The sequence below is a fragment of the Toxorhynchites rutilus genome, chromosome 3 (assembly GCF_029784135.1).
Source record: "Toxorhynchites rutilus septentrionalis strain SRP chromosome 3, ASM2978413v1, whole genome shotgun sequence".
Classification (NCBI taxonomy): domain Eukaryota; kingdom Metazoa; phylum Arthropoda; class Insecta; order Diptera; family Culicidae; genus Toxorhynchites; species Toxorhynchites rutilus.
The window spans coordinates 159,484,126-159,504,899 of NC_073746.1; the positions used below are offsets into that span (position 1 = coordinate 159,484,126).

Here is a 20,774-nt window from a genome sequence, read left to right on the forward strand (position 1 = left end):
TTGAGATGCTCCAAACTCCAAAGCAATCGTATGATAAATTGAAGCCATGACCATTAACGGGATGATTAGTTCGGAACGAAATCAATGGGAGCATCTCTCATCACTACTCATGGGGTGCCGAATATGTATAGCCAACCTCTCTTGAACCCAAATTTCAGGGTTTGCTCAACAATGCTGCGAAGTTTTACATGTCTTCCTGAATGCAAAGTACTCTGCTGTTCATACCAATTGAAGTCCAATAGAGCAGTCCAAACGGAGATGTTGAATTATTCACAAATGGTTTCCAAACCTTCACCACGAGAGAAGTGCTTCCTATGGAAGCCGAATACAATTGTTACTCCGCCATCAAACTCCCATGGGCCAACACGGCTTCCGAAAGTTGCTTTCCTCAGTCCCCTTGCAAAAAAAAAACGATTTAACATCGATCAGCAAATCGAAATGGACTACTTCGAGTCCAAGTACCCCTCCTACTGCTCTGATATTTTTGTTTACTTGTTTGTCCACAATTGTTACACCATCATTCATGTGAAGTGGACGGCTCCATGGCTGTCATCGAATGAAGTGGATGGGTCTTGAGGTGATGAGACCACGACGTGTGTTCCCGTGATGTGACGATTGACCGCAAGGGGTGGGGTAAATTGTGTGTTTGTCTAGTTGTCTGAATGATCATACGCGCACCTCTCGCAAGTTGAACAAGGTAGCAGGATCGCTCGAGGCTCAGCAGAACGATTTATATGCCTAAGAATTCAACTTTTATTTATCTTACATTAGCTCGTATGCCTTCGAGGGATATTAAGATCAGGGTGGATGCGTTATTCGTACTGATTCACATGCTGGGTTAAATATTAATACTCGTATGTTTTGAAATACATAAAGCTAGCATAAGCGTTGTTTTATGGAGAAATTATCAAACACTAAAGAAATATTTCAGCAGTCTTGTCAAAAGAATTATGCTTAGTGATTATGATTGATAATTAATTTAGTTGACACTATTGTCAACAATTCCATTTGTATCGTTAGTCCTATTGATTTATTGGACACAGTAAAAACTATACTATAGAGCAATTTCAAATGAAATCGTCCTAAAAATGCAGATTTGAAAAACATGTATTTTTGATTCGAATGAAAGTTTGTGTTCCGTTTGGGTTGGAGGAAATATGAGTTTTCTACAGCAATTGGGATTTTTTTGACTCAAGTGTAACTTTTGGAAAGGGCGTATCGATTTTGGTAAGAGAAATCTTTGATAATTCTAATCTCAATAACTATGAGTCCTACCGAAACAGTGTCTTAGAAAGAGTTATAGAGTATTAGTGTTTAAATGTGAAAAACACTGAGGAAAAAAGATGTACTCTTTTTTTATTTACAAAATAAAACTTTAATTTGCAATATCTAAAATATGTATTTTTTAATTTTATCTCTTATTTTTTCCATATAAAATAGAAGTCATATAGAAAATTTAAAAAATGAGTTCAAGATGGTAAAACTATTTTTGACGAACTTTGTGGAGCATCGAATTTTCATGAATTTTCGAAACTTCGAAAATTTGTATGTTAACAATTATGTTTAGCCACAAATGATGAATACTGATGTGGTTTAAATTAAAAAAGGTCATTATCAATCTCCTTCTAAATGTAGCGATTCTCCAGAAATCGAAAAAACATTTCCAATTTATTGTATTTTTTTTTTTTAAATTATGTATTTTTTAATTTTTTTCATATAAAATAGAAGTCATGTAGAAAATTTAAAAAAATGAGTCCAAGATGGTAAAACTATTTTTGACGAACTTTGTAAAACATCGAATTTTTTATGAATTTTCGAAACTACGAATTTTTGTATGTTAACAATCATTCTTAGTAACAAATTATGAATCCTGATGTGATTTAAAACAAAAAATCTCTTTATCAATCTCCTTCATGCAGTCATTCTCGAGATATTTAAAAAAATCTAATTTATTGTCTTTTTTAGAGTAAATAGGCTCTTTAAATACATTTGTCGTGTTATACCGTCATGTTCATGAAATTTTATTAATTTGCTTATAATTTTCAACAACTTTTTCAAATACATCATTATCGTAAAAATATATGTTTAGGAGTTATGTTGAAAAACATTTGAAGACATGTGGTTTAAAACTCCTAAACATAAAATGGGTACTCCTAAACATATATTTTCACCATAATGATGTATTTGGAAAAAATCATAAAAATTCGATGTTCCACAAAGTGTGTCAAAAATAGTTTTACCATCTTGAACTCATTTTTCGGAATTTTCTACATGACTTCTATTTTATATGAAAAAAATAAAAAAAAATAAACAATATATATTTTAGATATTGCAAATCAAAGTTTTTTTTTGTAAATAACAAAAAGAGTGCTAATTTTTTTTCTCAGCGTATATTTTTTTCACGTTTTAACATCAATACTCTATAACTCTTTCTAAGACACTATTTCGATACGACTCATAGTTTTTCAGATATAAATTATCAAAGATTTTTCTTGCTAAAATCGATACGCCCTTTTCAAAAGTTACACTTGAGTCAAAAAATTCCCAATTGCTGTGGAAAACTCATATTTCCTCCAACCCAAGCGGAATACAAACTTTCATTCGAATCAAAAATACTCATGTTTTTGTTATTTGTCGATTTCATTTGGAATTGTTCTATATATTTATGTGTAATTTTTTTTCTTGTCTCGCATTGAAAAGGTTAGCAGAGTAAAAAATGCTTTCATGATTTTTCTCGATGATAAAATTATTCTGTTGCAATATTAACAAACTAAGTATATTTTACCTTTTGATTCGAATCAGATTTCAAGAACGAATTCTCTCATCGAAACACACAGGTTTAGGCTAATTTGCTTCTTGATAATATTGCGGTTCTTTCGCTATTATTTAGATGGCAGCCATCTTGGCCAGGTTGCTTGAATTTCTTTATTGTTCGAGAGAATAGTAATGTTTGATTTTTTTAAATAAATCGACCATGAATTAATCGAATATTTTCCAGCTGTTAGTCAATTATTGAGATTCTTAATAATAAAAAGGGGCATTTATATCGACCTAGATATTAAAATAAAAAAAATCATTTAATATGCAGGGTCATTCAGAATATACGCTCACGCAAAAAATCGAATAGCTCCTTATAGAATTTATTTTTCGCTCCGCCGATTGTAACACTGCATTCCCACTTCGGGACAATGATATTCAGCTACTCGTTCAGTCTGATCGGATGGTTTTTAGTGCCAAGATGTACCATTTACAAGAACGTGTATTTTTTAGTGAAATCGTATTACTCGAGCAACCGAAGCCTTAATGAAACTTTGTCCTCTTATGGTAAGAATTTCAACTTTTCTCGTCGTCGATTACTTCCTCTGGGAGTACGTGAAGGACCGTTGCTATGTTAATAAGCCACAAAATTTGGAGGAACTTAAAGAAGAAATAACTCGGATTTTCAACAGCATCGAAGTCGTGATGTTAGAGTTGTACATGAAAGATTTTTTTTCACCGTTTAAAACGCGTTATCGAAAAAAGGGGTGGTCGAACCTTTTTATTACTTTTGAATAACTGGGAAATTCTGATTGATACCGATATCGATACATGTGAATATTACTTCATATTATAAAATTAAATTGGATGTTAACAGTTCGGCTGATAAGTTTATAAGGTAACACAGTGAAACTATTTTTTTGCAAACTTTAATTTTATTATTCAACCTATTTGCCTTCGAGGGCGATACAACGATCTTGCAACCTTTCGATACCATTTGCATAGTACTCTTTCGGTTTTTCTTCAAAATAGGCCTCAGTTTCGGTAATCAATTCATCATCGGTCTTAAATTTCTTGCCAGCGAGCATTCTCTTCAGGTCTGCGAACAGAAAATCGTCGCTGGGGGCCAGATCTGGAGAATACGGTGGATGCGGAAGCAATTCGAAGCCCAATTCATTTTTGCAATTTGCAATTTTGCCATCGTTTTCATTGATTTGTGACACGGTGCATTGTCTTGATGAAACAGCACAATAACAAAAGTTGCTTTACTCTCAATGCTGTAACTCACGAGACAATCGACCGATTGCTGTCAAATTTTGACACGTAACCATTGAAAGATGGTGCTTTGTGATAGTCAAGAAGATTTTTGCAAGAGGCGCCATCTAGACGTCAACCTTATGAACTTTTCAGCCGAACTGTTATAAGTATACACAGAAGAGAGTAAAACGGAAAGCGCTTGAATCCTGTTCAAAATCTTGGGGGGTTCCTTGTACGTGGAATCTACACTGAGGGAAAACGGTACACCACGATTGAAGAGCTCAAGGTCGCAATTTCAGTAACATCGAAAAATATCGAGAAATCCGTTCAGCAGAATTTGGTAAACAGTATTAAAACACGAATTTTCCAGGTTATTAGCCGAAATGGCAAGGTTGCCAATTAATGACATGTGAATCAGCCGATTAATTTTGATTTTTCATTGATAATACAGTAGAACCCCGAATATCCGCAAAATAGTCGGGGATCTCCGCGTATAACGAAAATCGCGGATAACGCAATAAAGAACTAAAAATGAGGTACAAACACGAAAAAAAAATATTTTAGCATGAAAACTATGTTTAATCACTACAGAAATTGTTGAACTATCCATCTGTAAGGTCGTTTACATCAGTGATCAGATAATGTGAAAGGCATAACCAAAACAAAAAAGCAAGACTCTACCACTCATTGACAAATTTCGGGACGGTTGTTTTCGGATGTTTTACAAAATGTGACTACTACGGACCTTTTTTTATTTATACAATAAGTATCTTTAGGAACTGGGACCGAGACTGAAATTGTGCAAACGCTCTTAATGCGGGCTGAATGGAAAGCACAGCAGAAAAACTAGAAGTGGGTTATATCTTTGATATAACCGCAAAGTGGACGTAGGACTAACGTTGACTTAACAATAAAAGTGATTATCATACCACTTCGTTTAGTCAGAAAAGAATTATAAACGCCAAAAGGGGGAATCGATTCCTCCTCGGAAATACCCAATAACCCTCGATAACAACGACAATTGCAGCAATCGTAAACAAATATTGATATGTAATATAATATCCACTTCGATAATATCCACTATACCATATCCTATCGTGTTCTTCACTATCAAATCTATACCTCGATACCTCGATACCGATACCTCGGATTATAGGATAGGTTAGGTCCGACTGCAGAGGAGAAATGGAATTGGAAAACGAAAAACTGGAGAAAGAGATGTTGGAGGTTGAAAGGAGATTGGCAGAAAACATTTGCATTTTATTTTTCGAATAATATGATTATCATACCTCTTAGTTTTGTCAGAAAGAGATTATTAATGCTCAAAGAAGGAATCGAGTCCTCCGAGAAAATACCCAACCCAAATTAGAATCGACTATCGATTGTGGTATTTGTACACAAATAACTTTATAACGCAGCTTTCATCAAAGTGATTTTTTCGATATGGTGAAATATCCACTATCATATATTTCGTATTCGTCATTATCAAATCCATAGTCAATAGCACCCATCGGTATCGAATTATCATCGACACCACCTATATACTCCTTCCAGCTCGGCCTGCAAAAACTTTTCTGAACTCTAATCCATCAAATTTGGTGTCCCTGAAAAGGGTCGTTGGTTATATGCTAAGGTAATAGCTCGCTCTCCTCGGATACGATAGTCCAGCTGTATGTCCTCGGGCATGATGTGACGCGCTTTGCGTGAATAGCGCACAAACTGGTGTCTTCGAATAGGCCTCCTGCAGTGCCATAATCGCGGAACTTTGGAAGCGCAAGTCGGTTTTGAAGTCCTGGTCGATTCCACGAACCAAACGCTGCAAAAAAGTAGCTTGCGGATCAGTAATTCGGTCGACTTCTGATTGCAACGAATTTCACGCAAAGCGACGGTTCCCGGTCGGTAGCGATGTGACTTCTTCACACTTCCTGCGACTGGTGCGCTTTTCCGAGCTGCTTTCGTGGTGCCTTACCACCGATAGATTTACGAGCTGTCTGCTTGGTCCCAATGAAACGAGTCCTTACGGTGCGAGAGTAGAGGTAGAAATGAACGAAAGCAAAGGAAGCGTCATTTTTTATAGCCATCTGTTCTGTTCAACTGCAGATGAGAAATGAAATTGAAAAAGAAGACCATAATGCATAAGAGTCTGAGTGCGACCGTCCTCATCTCACATCGCCGCAACAACTGAAGGGATTTCCAGAGCGTATGCGAGTTTATAATAGGTTTCAATAACCTGTTTTCTAAGCAATTTGAAAGCTATTGAAACAAGTTGTCGGGTCAATAATCAACAATCATATATCATATACATTTTGTCTTTCGAATGAAATGATTATCATACCACTCCGTTCAGCCGGAAAAGAGGTATTAACGTTCAGAACCTTGCAGTCCGGCGTAACTCTCTCGTTTTCGAAACTTTGAACTCACACCCCGGTACAGAAATGAAAAACCTACGTCCTACGTCAAAAAATTGGGGCTTAACGTGTTAATGCCACTCTAGACAGTGATCAACGAATGTCGTGTGTTGAGGCTGGAAATTAATTTGAAAACATTGCTGCTTTGCCTATCGCTCGCGCGTTTGTTGAATAAAACAATGGTTTGCCATGAAATATGCGTTTGGTATTTTTCAATTTGGAAACGAAAACTAAACTTCTTTCTACCGCCCTTGAAAAAGACCATTTTCGAGCCTCGCTGTCGCTGTCGTCTGGTCGCTAGATGGAACATTGATTAATCGTGTCTTAAATATGAGTTTCTTCTTCTCCTTCTTGATCTTCTTCTTTTTAATTTGTTTGTTTACGAAGACTTTAACTCTTTCGATTCATTCGTCTCCGATGGTTGAATTAAATGTTATCAAAGAAGTCGAGTTTTTCGGGAACGTAATCAAATTTGTTTCTTGGGGTTTGTCTCGGCTGAAAGTGTCTCTATTAGTTTGACCTATTGAACCGGCCTCGAGTAGCTTTGGTATGCTGACAATCCAGTAAGGAAAGCTAATGGATATGGGTGCTGCATATCAGGACCATAAGGGTAGTTCTGAGTAAGTAAAGGAAATGTGACCAAGTCGGAGACGGTTGAGAACTAGTCTTCATCGACGGTTGCTCCGGTCTAACCAAGGAAGGTGTTTTTTTTATTCTGTGAAGATGGGTGGGATGGATGTTTTTTCACGATATATCCCAGATTAGACAGACTTGATTTTTCACTCAACGGATGATGTCAGATGAAGGGCACATTTACTCAAACTCTGCTGACATCCATCGGGAAAATTTATAACGAACACACATTGAGGTTGAATGTGTTGGTGTCCAGCATAACGAAAAATGTTTTTGTTTTGTCTCCTGTAAAATAAAATTTGATTATTGAATCGTTTGAATCGTGAATCATAAAGTCAATTACGAACATCGGCTGACCCATGAAACTGGGTGACCCATTATTCGGGGATGACTGTAGTTGAATCGAATCTTCAAATATCAAACAAGTCATACGAAAGCTTATCTGCTACAAAACGAATACTAAAGATGATTTTTATCTCATCTCCAAATCTATTACAGGAACACCCCAAATCATACTATACTGTTTCCAAACCTGTCCTCATACGCATCACCAAAAAAGTGTACACACATGAACAACAGTAGCAACATTCGGACAACGAAAGAAACAAATGAAATTAAAAATTTAAAACAAACACCAACTATAAAAGCTTATTCGCTCGAACGAACTGAGAAACGCAGAGTGAAGCCGGGAACGAAAACAAAAACCTGCGAATTCCAAACGACATTTTCCCTCGAAAATTGAAGATCTCGTCTCGCGCCTCGTATGGTTCCCCACTATCCGGAAGAGCGCGGCTCTGAAAAACCTGTTTCTAGCCGATGAGGAGCTGAGAAGCATGGTGACATGTTGCTGCCAGACCAAACGTACGAACAGGCCAACAACTATCAGGACTACTTACGATCATATGATGAATTCAACCGAATCATCGATCTAAAAGAAATCGATGTCAAACGGCTGCACCGTAACATTTTCGACAGCGACAACCCGGACGAGTTTGTGGTGCTGACGAATAATGAGATGAAATTTTGTCAGACCAGCCGATGTGGTAGCAGTGTTCCGAGCGCAGCCGGTGTCAGCGTTCCTGGTTCCAGCGGAGGCAGCGGAAAGAGTCCGGCGAAGGAGGATACCGACAGTGCGATTTGGAGTACCAGAGAACAATTGAAAGGCAAGAATGACAATGGCGAAATTGTAACGAATGTAGCTGGCGGGGGAGCGACAGGTGACAGGGTTGGCAGCAGATACACATGTGAGCGGAATGGCGCAGGACAACGGCATCGACGGTTGCGACGAACCAACGCTAGCAGCTGCAGTAGCCTCAGTTGTGATGAACAAACGGATGTTGGCAGTGAGGGGGACGAGGTTCCAGGGTCACTGGGAGATTCGTTCGATGGTCGGAGAGGCGGAGAGGAACAGGAAAACGATTACGACAAGACGTCCGACTTTTTCAACAACATTCCGGAGTTTCAAGGTGAATCTCTTGGTCCGTTCAGTTTGCACGACAAGAATGATTTGAACATCCGAACCAACATCGATATCCTGCGTGCCTGTGAGTTGTTTTTGATGCGCAATCGGATTCGACCAGATTTTTTCTGCAAATACAAAAAAGTGATCAAGTAAGTGCCCCTTACGATGATTCGGTGAAAGATCTAATTAATCGCTTGTCTGTCGTTTTCAGTGCCTCCGTATCAGCACCTCCCTCGTTTCCACTGTCGCGCTCGAGAACTCCTGTTGACAGCACTACCCGTAAACCAAAAAGTGTTTCGCCCTCAATGCACAGACATCCGTCCTCCCGGGTGAAAAATGGAGGAACGCCAGCCAAATCCAGCGCGGCGATAAACGCACTCTACAGCGTGCCAAACCGGGCCGGAAAGCGAAGACGATTTATCGCCACCTCAAATACTGGTAAGTAGCCCGATTTCGTTTGCGAATGTGTCCGTCGTCCTAATGGATATAAATGATCAGATTGAATCGGGAGATTAACTTCAAGCGGGACAGATTTTTCAGCGAGTGACTTTTCGGCCTCGTTCAAAAGAGTGCGATGTTTGGGACGAATCGCCGAAAGGTGGTTTTTATTTGACTTATGATGACAGAAATAGGATAAATTCTTTGAACATTTTATTAAACGAGCGATGTGGGAGGCGGATAGTTTGACATGACCCGAAACAAAGCACGAGCTGTTTCATTCCCATGACAAACTTAAGAAAAAAAAATCAACATTTTGTTTCAATCTAGCATAACAAAAGTAAACCATGATCCCCGAGCAATCGTGAAGCTTGAAAATATATTTCAATTTCATATATTCCTCCACATATTCATAAATTTTAATCGCACCGAGATACTCATGTTAATAAAAATTGAATTAAAAAGATGGCATGGCTTCACCTGTTCGCAGTTGGAATTGTGAGCGTAGGTCTAAATCGCTGCCCAGAACATGTTCGAAGCATGGCTTAACCTTTTCACAGTTGGAATTGTAAGCGTAGGTCAAAATCGCTGCCCAGAACATGATCGAAACGAAACATGAACCACTCATGAGCAGCCCGAAATCTCCGAGAAGATATAATCCACGGGTCGCAACGAACTGTTCGAGAAGGAACAAAAAAGAATGAACGATGATGCGGTTGAAAGGGGAACTGTTAAGGCTGTTTATTCTTCAATTATCACATTTCGGCGCGATGCCCCTTTCATTCACACTTTTCGCTGAGTCCGTCCGGCGATGCTTCGAACACAATATCTGACAAGTTGGTCGTGCGCTTCACAGCTTCTGGCGTACAATCTGTTGGAATATGTAGGGTAAAAACGGCAAATCATCGCCGTTTTGTGATATAATCAGGAAGGATGATATGTTGGGAAACGAAGAGAGGCTCAACAAACATGTTCTATTATAACCTAACTCGCCAGTAGCCCGCGTGATCGTTTGACTGATTCTTGAACTGTAGAATGATCATTCAAATAGAATGTTAAATCAAAGCAAAACGAAAACGATATGTTGGGCACCAATCGTTCACTACTGGTGCATTTATTTCCGTGAATTGTTAAATTATGGATTTATCCCAATAATTTTATTGGAGCAGGAAATATACTACTCGCTACTATTAAATTAATATGCGATCTTGTCAAAAAACTACAATGGAGAACGCGTTTTAGCAGCAGATTGAAGGCATCGAAAAGGAGCTTCGGAGGCCATTAAAATTTCCATCACCGAATTCCAAAAACCGACCATGTACATTTTGTTTATTGACCCAACAAAATGACCTGTACAAAGTTACAGGCATAAAACGCCGGGATCTGGTGCCTTTTTTGTACTAAATTTATTTTTAAATGGCTCAGCAACATTAAGAAACAATGAGCCGTGATTATGAATAGGGAAAAGCCTCTGTGAGTAGAACAATGCCAATGTTATTTCTCAAAAAGGCATAAAAACTCTATTATCTTTTCGAAAAATGTTACAATATAAATAATGACAAAATTTACAATAAGATAATATTATGGACTTCTTGTTTAAGCTTCTTGTTGCAGAGATGACCAACTCCGTGGAACTAGCTATCTCCTTGGAACTAGGAAAGGAATGAAAATCTGCTCACTTTTCGAATTCTGAGCGAAAAAGTTGAAATAGAGAAATGGAAACGTTAATAATAAAAATCAAAACAATAAAGGAAAAATAAACATATACAGTGACTCAAATTCGTAATCGTACTCATCCAAGATCTCTTTTCCCTTCTTTTGAAAACCGAAAACAAGCCTTCGGAACATTCTATTTAGATAAAATCATAGTGTCATATGAGAGTTAAAAGGTTTGCTATCCGTATTCAGAATAATGGTTTTTATTTCTCTAAAAACAGCGAATGTATGTGATAATGTATGAAAATTGACTCAAACTCATATTCGTACGCTGGTTGAAATCTCTACTCAATTTCGAAGGCCTTGGCCAATTTCCGAATTCCATCATTAGTATGGTATCCCTTGTTCATTGCAACTATTTTTAGCTGTCTTTAGCCATATCTACGAGTTTTTTTTGTGTATTCGGAAGGAATATTCATAAATGTTTCATCAAGTGGTTTTCAAAATCGTTATTCTTAGAAATGCAATCGTTTCTAAATTTCCCACACAGATAACTTCCTCAGTTTTTTTACTGAGATTGATGTCGAACAATTCTGGAGGAATATCAATAACTTTTGAGTAATTGTAATGTAACCATGTACGAACTTTATATGTCTTGAGCTCTGGGTCATTGTCTTGGCAAAACTTGAATCCTTGTGGAGAACATGCTGGCGATTGAGATTAGCAACTCTGACTTTCTAGTTTCGCTGCAGCGACAAGATACAAGATCTGGTTTCTGATGAAGATGAGGAAATATATTAGGGAATACATTACGGCTTGTCCGAAGTGCGCATTCCATAAAGGAAAGGTTGGACGCGAAGAAGGTTTCCTACATCCCATTCCCAAGACGCCAATACCGTTCCATACGGTGCATCTGGACCATTTGGGTCCATTCCTTCGTTCGTCGAAAGGAAATGAATACCTGTTGGTGTGTGTTTGTGGATTCACGAAGTTTGTGTTGATTAAGGCGGTTAAATCGACGCAAACAGGACCAGTTTTGAATATGATGGAGGAGATTGCGAGCATTTTAGGTTTGCCTGCTCGTGTGATCTCGGATAGAGGAACGGCATTCACGGCTAAGACATTCCAGAAGTATTGTATTGATAACGGGTTGGAGCATCTGAAGATTGCTGTTGGAACACCCCGTGGTAACGGCCAGGTGGAACGCAGTAACAAAACGATTCTGACGGCGATGCGCACGCAGGATGATAGTGTCAAGCAGGTACAATGAGCGGTCAATAATTCGCCGAATTCGACGACCAGGGTAACACCAACATCGCTGGTGTTGGCATACAATCCTAGGGATTATACGTTCAATGAGCTAGGAGAAAATGTCGGGCATGATCCAGCAAAGGTCCGGAACATGACAGAAGCCGCTATCCTGCAGAAGCAGAGAGAACAGAAGCAATATTTCGACAAGAGGAGGAAGGCCGCAAAGCGGTACAAGGTTGATGATCTGGTTTTAGTGAAGAAGGATCAGTTTATACCACGTGGAAGCAGGAAACTGGAGTCCCGTTATAAGGGGCCATTTATTGTAACGAAGGTGTTGGAGAATGATCGCTACCAAATCGGAGACGATCCAGGAAGCGACCACGCTGGACGGAAGTTCCGTACAGTATATTCAGCCGACCGGATGAAACGCTGGTGCTCAGTCGTTGACCTTGACGAAATCGGTGCAGATGCCGAGGAAGAAGAATAGCAGCCAAATGAGCAGTGAATTGTAGTAATAGTTTTTTCCATGAATTATAGTATGCATAAAACTGTTAAGATGAGGACATCTTCTTGATTTGGGTGTCCGAACTGTGGCAATTAACCACAGACTTCGCTACATTATGGCAGCTAACGGCTGCTTTTTCCGGTAGGTTTCTCTCTTCAAGACACCGAATCCAATTTCTCAGATATGTAAGAAGAATGGATTAATAAAAGTAGATAGTACAGTAAGCCTTGAGACTGACCACACTGGTTGCGTAGATTGCTTAATGAATAATATAACAAATAAACTAATTTTATTCTGAACCTGCCATGTGCATAGTTAGAAACCATAAGATTGTCTTATCAAAATATTTATTCTAATCAAAATAGATATCGATATGGAGTTCCTTATAGCCCGGGAAAGACGTAATACCTAAATTCAATCTAATTAATTTAAGAGATACAAAAGCACAATCGATAATTACAGGTGGCCCTATGCAGAAAAGAAAAACAATTTTGCTGAGTTTTTTTATTTTTTTCAATTTGGCTTCATAAAAGTAGATGGGCGTTGGCCTAGGAGCACGAACGGGAGCTTGACGCAAGCCTGTGATTGTTTGTAATAATTGAAGGTTGTTAATTCAGAAATCGATAATTTTTATTCTTTTGATACTTCAAATGGAGGTCCTTGGAAAACAGTTTCTTATGTTAACTTCTAGGGAAAAAAATTATATAGACTTACATGATTTGACAAGCAATCTGCTCATGTAGCGAACGGAGGGCGCCGTTCGTGACTACCGGCACTGTAAACGAGCAGATCTACCTCGAGACGTGTCTACAAAACCATCTGTTTCAGAACTTTATGTGTGGAGTTAAGCGTAAGGAGCGAGCACACGGTTATGGTATTGAAGTTGAATGAAATAAGTATGCCAAAAGCTTACTAATGGGTTATATTTTATTGTCTGAATGTTCGAAAAAGGTCGGTCAACTAGGTTTCTCCGTGGTGCAATTTGATGTGCGACACCCTTTATATGGGTAACATAACGGGTATTAAATAAAAAATGAGAATTTTTTCAATCACATATAAAAAATAATAATTTTTTTTTTCATCGATTTCAGTATTTTTTTATTAATAACAATAATTAATAACATGTATTTTCTTCAAAAAAATGTCAGTGAATGTTTGAGTAAGGGCCGTGGTCTGCTGTTCGTCGCAACTTTGTCGCGATGCTCTCACAAGAACGTTGTACGGCACTTACGTCCATTTTTCGGATACAATTCCGGATTCTTGTAGACAGTTGCTGCGTGTCCTTGGCCCTCCAATTGTTTTTATACACTAGGGCACTGAGTGAGCCAAAGAAATCCTCTATTTGGCGGCACTGGGGCAAGTTTGTTGGGTTACGATCTTTCGGCACGAACGGTATCTTTTTCTCCTCAAGATACGCCAGCGTCTTCTTGGCGTAATGGGAAGACGCCTTGTCCGGCCAGAAGACGTACTTCCCATCCGCGTGATGCTCGTTCAGGAACAGCAGCAGGATTTTATCGAGGCACTCTTCTCGATAGATTTGTTGGTTGATTGCCAGACCGCTCGGCTTAAACCAAGGCTTTGAAATGCCTCGGTCGGAAATGGCGATGTACAACATAACCTTTTTTCCAAACTTGTGCTTGAACTTGTATTTCACTTCAGGCGGTGTGGATGACTTGTCGCTGGAGTAGTAATTATCATTTCCTGGAATATGCGTTTTGGACAGCGGAAAATAGCTTTCGTCGTCCAGAACGAAAGACGTCCCGCGGTATTTTTTGGTCATCCACCGACACTGTGATTTAACCGTCTCAATCTGCTCCTCCGTGTACTCCGGAGACCTCGTCTTCTTCCTGCAGACGATTCCTTCCATCTTGAGGGTCCGATGGATCAATACGTGAGAGCAGCCATATTTCCGACCGACGTCACGCAGGCTGGTTGCGTCCTTGTTGTCAAACAGCTTCTTTAACGATGTCTTCCTCTGCCTCGTCATTATCGTCACCGGACGACCACTTCCGACCTTCCGCTCTACGTTCAGGGAACCCAGGATATGATATACCGTAGTGACAGGTACATTTTCTTCCTTAAAATCACGCCTACTGTTTCTAGGGAGCCCAAAGAGCAATTTTCTTGGAGAAAGAAAATTTTACGCTCTTTATTTGGTTACTGAAAGGTATTGAAAAAATTGTCATTTTTTATTTTTTTTTTATTAATTCGTTTATTTTTACAGGCTCAGTTACTTAAGTTTAAAGGAGCAGAATTCTTAAATATAATTTTCAAACTATATATAAACAATTTTCTTACATCTATGGTTAGTAAGGTGGAAAACCGATTACTCGCGGTGTACTCGAGTTTAGGAGGGTGACATATTTTTAGGAGAAGGATGGGATATAAGGAAATTGTAACAATGTTGAACACTCATTTCTTAAATCTATTCGTATATCTATAGTGTATTTACATTTCAACTTATTCTACTATTTATAGCAAGGCTCATTTTTTATTTAACACCCGTTAATATTAATATCGCGACTATTCAAGCTATCATGATCTGCCATGTGTGAGTATACCCATTCAAACCTCTAAATCACCAGTCAGTTAAAGTCTTGAATTTATCTTTTTTACAATACCAAAGAAAATTCTCGATATCATGATATCCTAGACCCCACAAATTGTTAGTAGCAAGACCTACACGACGAAAACATACATTGACCACGAATTGATTGAATAACAACTTGAACATCAATCTAATAAAACCTCCTTTTGAGTCAGGCTCTCGTCAAATCTTTGGGGAGAATAGAGTGAAAACATCCAAGATTATCTCCAAAATAATTCCAAGATCATTCCTCCATTGATTCTGTCAACTAGTGAATGCCTAATATCGGCAAATGGAGAATAATTCATAATACGCATCGACTCACATTGTGACCTAACACTAACAAGGTGTTGGTGGGCTGCCATACAAATGAAACACAAATATCTACATTACTCGGAAATAAATCAAGCAAATGAAACGAAATTTGGCATGTGGAGGTTTTAGGGTGCAATATATGATTCTATGGTGGTTAAACTCTCCACCCCTCTCTCTAAGGGGGGGCTGCCATACAAATGAATTTCTGCATTACTCGGGAATTAATCAAGTAAATTAAACCAAATTTGGCATGTAGAGGTTTTAGGGTGCAATAAATGATTCTATAGTGGTTAGATACTCCTCCCCCTCTCTAAGAGGGACTGCCATACAAATGAAACACAATCAATGGAGGAATTTCTGCATTACACGAGAATTAATCAAGCAAATGAAACCAAATTAGGCATACTGAGGTTTTAGGGTGCAATAAATGTTTCTGTGATGGTTAGACTCTCCACCCCCCTCTCTAAAAGGGGGCTGCCATACAAATGAAACACAAATTTCTGCTACTCGAGAATTAATCAAACAAATGAAACGACATTTGGCATGTGGAGGTTTTAGGGTGCAATAAATGATTCTATGGTGGTTAGATACTACTCCCCCTTCTCTAAGGGTGGCTGCCATACAAATGAAACTCAAATTTCTGCGTTACTCGAGAATTAATCAAGTAAATGAAACCAAATTTGTCGTGTGGAGGTTTTAGGGTGCAATAAATGTTTTTACGGTGGTTAGACACTCCACCCCCTCTCTAAGTGGGAGTTGCCATACAAATGAAAGAAATTTCTGTATAATCCGAAAACTGATGAAGCAAATGGAGCCAAATTTGTCATGCGAATGTTTTAGAGGATACGAAACGTTCTCATGGTGAATAGACACACCTCCCCTCTCTCTAAGGCGGGTTTCGCTGTCTGCCATACAAATGAAATTCATAATTCAAGAATTAATCAAGCAAATTGAACCAAATTTGGCATGTGGAGGTTTTTGGGTGCAAGAAACATTTCTAAAGTGGTTCAACACTCCTCCCACCTTTCTGAGGGGTGGGGGAATGTTTCTACCCCTGGTATGATACCCCTCCCTCCTATGGAATAGAGAGGGGGTCCCATAAAAATATTACACGTATTTCAACCAAAAATATTCCATGGACTTAAACATTTAAATTAAAAGTATCGCCAAATGTGTTGATAAGAGCAGAACTCGAGGAAGGAATTGTCCGATTTAGGGCTGTCTTTATTCTATCATATTTTCAGTATAAAACATTTATTCCATGTAACGGAGAAACATGTTATTTGCAAGGGGATGAAAAATCTTGAACGAGAATTGTGTCTGAAAATAATCTGATATTAAAATGATGAGTTTTGGTAGAAGTGCTAGATTTTTTTAAATTAAAGGTAAATTCAACGGGGTCGATTAGAAGATCAATCAATGAACAGTTCTGCGATTGGACTCATGAACTTGCACTTAGTAAGAAAACGTGAACGTTTGAAGATATTGATAACAATTAACAAATTTTGGGCGGGACGAGGTTTGCCGGGTTAGCTAGTCTATATATATAAAAATGGAGTGATGTCTGTCTGTCTGTCTTATAGACTCGGAAACTACTGAACCGATCGACATGAAAATTGGTATGTAGGGGTTTTTGGGGCCGGGGAAGGTTTTCGTGATATTTTGAGACCCCTCCCCCCTCTCTAAGGGGGGGGGGGCTGCCATACAAATGAAACACAAATTTCTGCATTACTCGGAAATTAACCAAGCAAACGAAACCAAAGTTGGCATGTGAAAGTTTTAGGGTGCAATAAATGTTTCTATGATGGTTAGACAGTCCTTCCCCCACTCAAAGGGGGGGCTGCCATACAAATGAAACACAAATTTCTGCATTACTCGAGAATATATCAAGCAAATGAAACCAAATTTGGCATGTGGAGGTTTTAGGATGCAATAAATGTTTCTGTGGTGTTAAGATACTCCTCCTCCTCTCTTAGAGGGGGCTGCCGTACAAATGAAACACAAATTTTTGCATTACCCGAGAATTAATCAAGCAAATTAAACCAAATTAGGCATATGGAAACTTTAGGGTGCAATGAATGTTTCTATGGTGGTTAGATACCCCTCCCCCCTCTCTTAGGGGTGGCTGCCATACAAATAAAACACAAATTTCTGCATTACTCGAGAATTAATCAAGTAAATGGGTGGGACGAAGTTTGCCGGGTTAGCTAGTAATCTATAAAAATGATTGACAATAATTGATCTTTAACACCCAATAATAAATTTTCTATACATTTTTACAATTTTTCTTTGTTTTTTTTCTGTAAACAAGAAAGCATTCTGAGCAGCTAGACCCTAAATATATAGAAATTTCCAAACAATCGTTTATAATGATGCTCTCGCTTCAGAAGTTACTCCTATCGTTAATAAAAGTGTTCCGTGAATATGATAAGTACAGTATAATGACACAAACACGCCCCATAAAGCAAACCAACCATCGGATTACCCAGGATAGTGTCGGAGGGGGGGCTGATTGCGGATCGCATGTTCTGCTCTCTCCGATGCCATCGGGCACTGTTTTCGTTCTAGGGCTGCGTCGATACGTAAGCGAATGAAGTCTTGTTTGGAGTGTCCGTCAAAGATTACGATAAGAGTGGCCACACATGGACACGGCACGCCTTTTCTGAGAGGTGCTGAAAATGGCTTCATTTGTGGGCCCGATAATGAATTGTTTGACAAGATATGGTTGAACACGTGTCAATTATCTCGCAGAGATAATTTATGCTTTGCTTGCCACAAGATTCATCAGGACTCTCGGGCATCTTGTTCGCCGACATCATTATTATCCCCACGATCATCACTCTGTGCTGTCATCGTTGGCAGCAGCAACGTGGTGACGATAGTGACAGGTGGGTAACGCCCGCGGGAATGAATCCGTCGGAACTTGTGGTGTTTATTGATGAGTCGTAAAATTTGTCGGATTTATTGGCATTCACAAGCGGGGCGATGAACATAATCACGCCGCGAGCGTGAGCGGAATTGATTGTACTGCAGTAGGATCTAACGATCGGAACGGATGGTGATTTTATTGCGTTTAAATTGAACACACTTCGCGCTGCGTGGGCTTTTTGTTATTATGCCGAACGAAAACGATTTATCGACCTATTATGAGTCGGAGTTGGCTTTTGATATACGTTGCCATGATTTGAAGATTTATTGCTTTATGGGCGCAATGTCTGCTATAAAAATAATGAACTGAAAAGAATACGATCTTTTTTCTGTACATCGGTAACGGTAGCTATCAGAAGTATAAAATCTTTTCTGGTGCAGCCGTTTTTGTGAGCGAATTTTAGAATAATATGAGATCATTTAATCAATTATTTTTGTTGTCGAACTGTAGAACGAAAATTGCTATTTCATGTTCATGTATTAATGGCTCTTATTTTCCTTTTTCGAAAAATTTGCTTGTTGGAACCTTTCTACGGATCAAATTTGGGAATTTCTTTCTCAAGCTGATTTAATTGATTTATGTTTATACTAATTTATTGAAATTAAAGCTACATTTTATGGCCTTCATGTTAACTTTGCGAATGCATCTCTTGGTTCTACCAATGAGCTATTCCAATCCTTGGCTTTCCATTTATTTTTGTACACACAGGAGCTCAAAATTCCGAAGAAATATTCGATTGGGAGACACTGAGGCAAAGTTGTCGAGTTGAGGTTTTTGTGTACAAATGAGATCGTATTCAGGAACGATTGGGTTTTCTTGCGTAATGCAATGACACATTATCCGGTCAATACACGTATTGTCCATCTGCCTGATGTTTTTTTTCCAAATCCAAATTTTCTTCAAGCATTACAGCCGTTCTACGCATAGTTGTCCCATGTTCCAAAATCAGCAACTGAGAAAAACGCAATCAAAGTTTTCTCGCAAATTTGTCTACCAAAAGCTTCAAGCATTTCAATTTAGCAATACACCGGGTTTTTATAAGCACTATACTATTGTTTAATGAAATGTGATGAGATCCCCTCACTGAATCAATCAAGCTTGATTACGGGTTTAAAAATTCATGGTGGGACTGTTATGCCTAGAATATCAACATGGAACAATTGAACTTGATGTTGTTTTTCGATATACAATAATTTTTTTTGTGTTTTTCCGAAAGATTCTCGAATAATGCCGAAAGATTATGCATAGGAACATCGTTTTATGAAGAAATGAGTGATCTGCAACACCTTCGCAGAATATAAATCTCATTGTTATTAGACATTCGCTAACAAGGTGTACACGTGTTCTGGTAAACTTTTTGTTATTTGTTTGAGAATTAGTTCGTTCTTCCAAACCAGAAATGAGTGCATCAGCCCTGCTGAAAGTGTGACATAAAATTCTTGTACTTGAATCAATTTATTCGATATGGATCTACAAAAAATACATGGTGGGACAGTTATGAATAGAATATCAACATGGGACAATTGAGCTTGATGTTGTTTTTTTAAAGCTGGGAACAAACTAAAGGGTGTGTCACATCAAATTGCATCACGGAAAAAACGCTGTAGAAATTTAATTTTTAGGAATAAGATGCTGGGAATCATCCAATCCACGGTCAGCAGAGTACTAAAACGATACTTCGAGAACCTAACAATCGACCGGAAGGTGAAGAACGGCAAAAATGGATGCTCCGTCAGTGAAAAAGATCAAAAGCGCGTAGTTAAGCAGTTTAGACGTGATCCGAGAAGTTCGGTCCGGGATGTCGAAAATAAGCTGAATTTGTCAAGTTCATTCGTCCAGCGGACCAAGCAGCGGGAGGGCCTGCGTACATACAAGGTTCAGAAGGCTTCTAACCGCGACGAAAGACAAAACATGGTGGGGAAGACACGAGCCCGGAAGCTGTACACCGAAATGCTGACGAAGCCGCATTGCCTGGTAATGGACGACGAAACCTACGTCAAAGCGGACTTTCGTCAGCTGCCGGGCCTGTTGTTCTTCTCCGCAGAGGACAAATTCAGCGTTCCGGAGGAGATTCGCAAGCAGAAACTATCCAAGTTTGCCAAAAAGTACATGGTGTGGCAAGCGATCTGTTCTTGCGGAAAGCGGAGCGTCCCCTTCGTGATGACCGGCACGGTAAACGGGCAGGTTTACATTAAGGAGTGCCTACAGAAGCGCTTACTACCACTATTGAAGCAGCACGAGGGCCCACCATCTTCTGGCCGGATCTCGCTTCGTGCCACTATTCAAAGGACGTGTTGGAGTGGTACAAAGCCAACGGGGTCACCTTCGTGCCAAAGGAAATGAACCCGCCCAACGCGCCGGAGCTTTGCCCAATAGAGAAATATTGGGCGATTATGAAGCAGGCTCTCCGGAAGAACCCAAAAGTTGTCAAATCGGGGGCGGACTTCAAGAGAAAATGGATTTCTGTTCAAAAAAAACTACAACCTGACGATGTACAGAACCTTATGGACCGGGTAAAGAAGAAGGTGCGAGTATACGGGCTTGGGCTCGAAGTATGAATAAAAAGAAAATGCCAA

The 20,774-nt window shown here is 39.0% G+C and overlaps 1 protein-coding gene across 1 annotated transcript in view; it reads left to right on the top strand.

The window, feature by feature from the left end:
- The window catches only part of LOC129776408 (uncharacterized), a 139,450-nt gene extending 130,487 nt beyond the window's left edge, over positions 1-8,963 (top strand). Inside the window, exons 3-4 of the mRNA XM_055782034.1 lie at positions 7,554-8,666; positions 8,729-8,963. Coding sequence (XP_055638009.1) covers positions 7,897-8,666; positions 8,729-8,963 — 1,005 coding nt within the window. The 5' untranslated portion in view covers positions 7,554-7,896. The remainder of the gene's footprint in view (positions 1-7,553; positions 8,667-8,728) is intronic.
- The last annotated feature ends 11,811 nt before the right edge of the window (positions 8,964-20,774 follow it).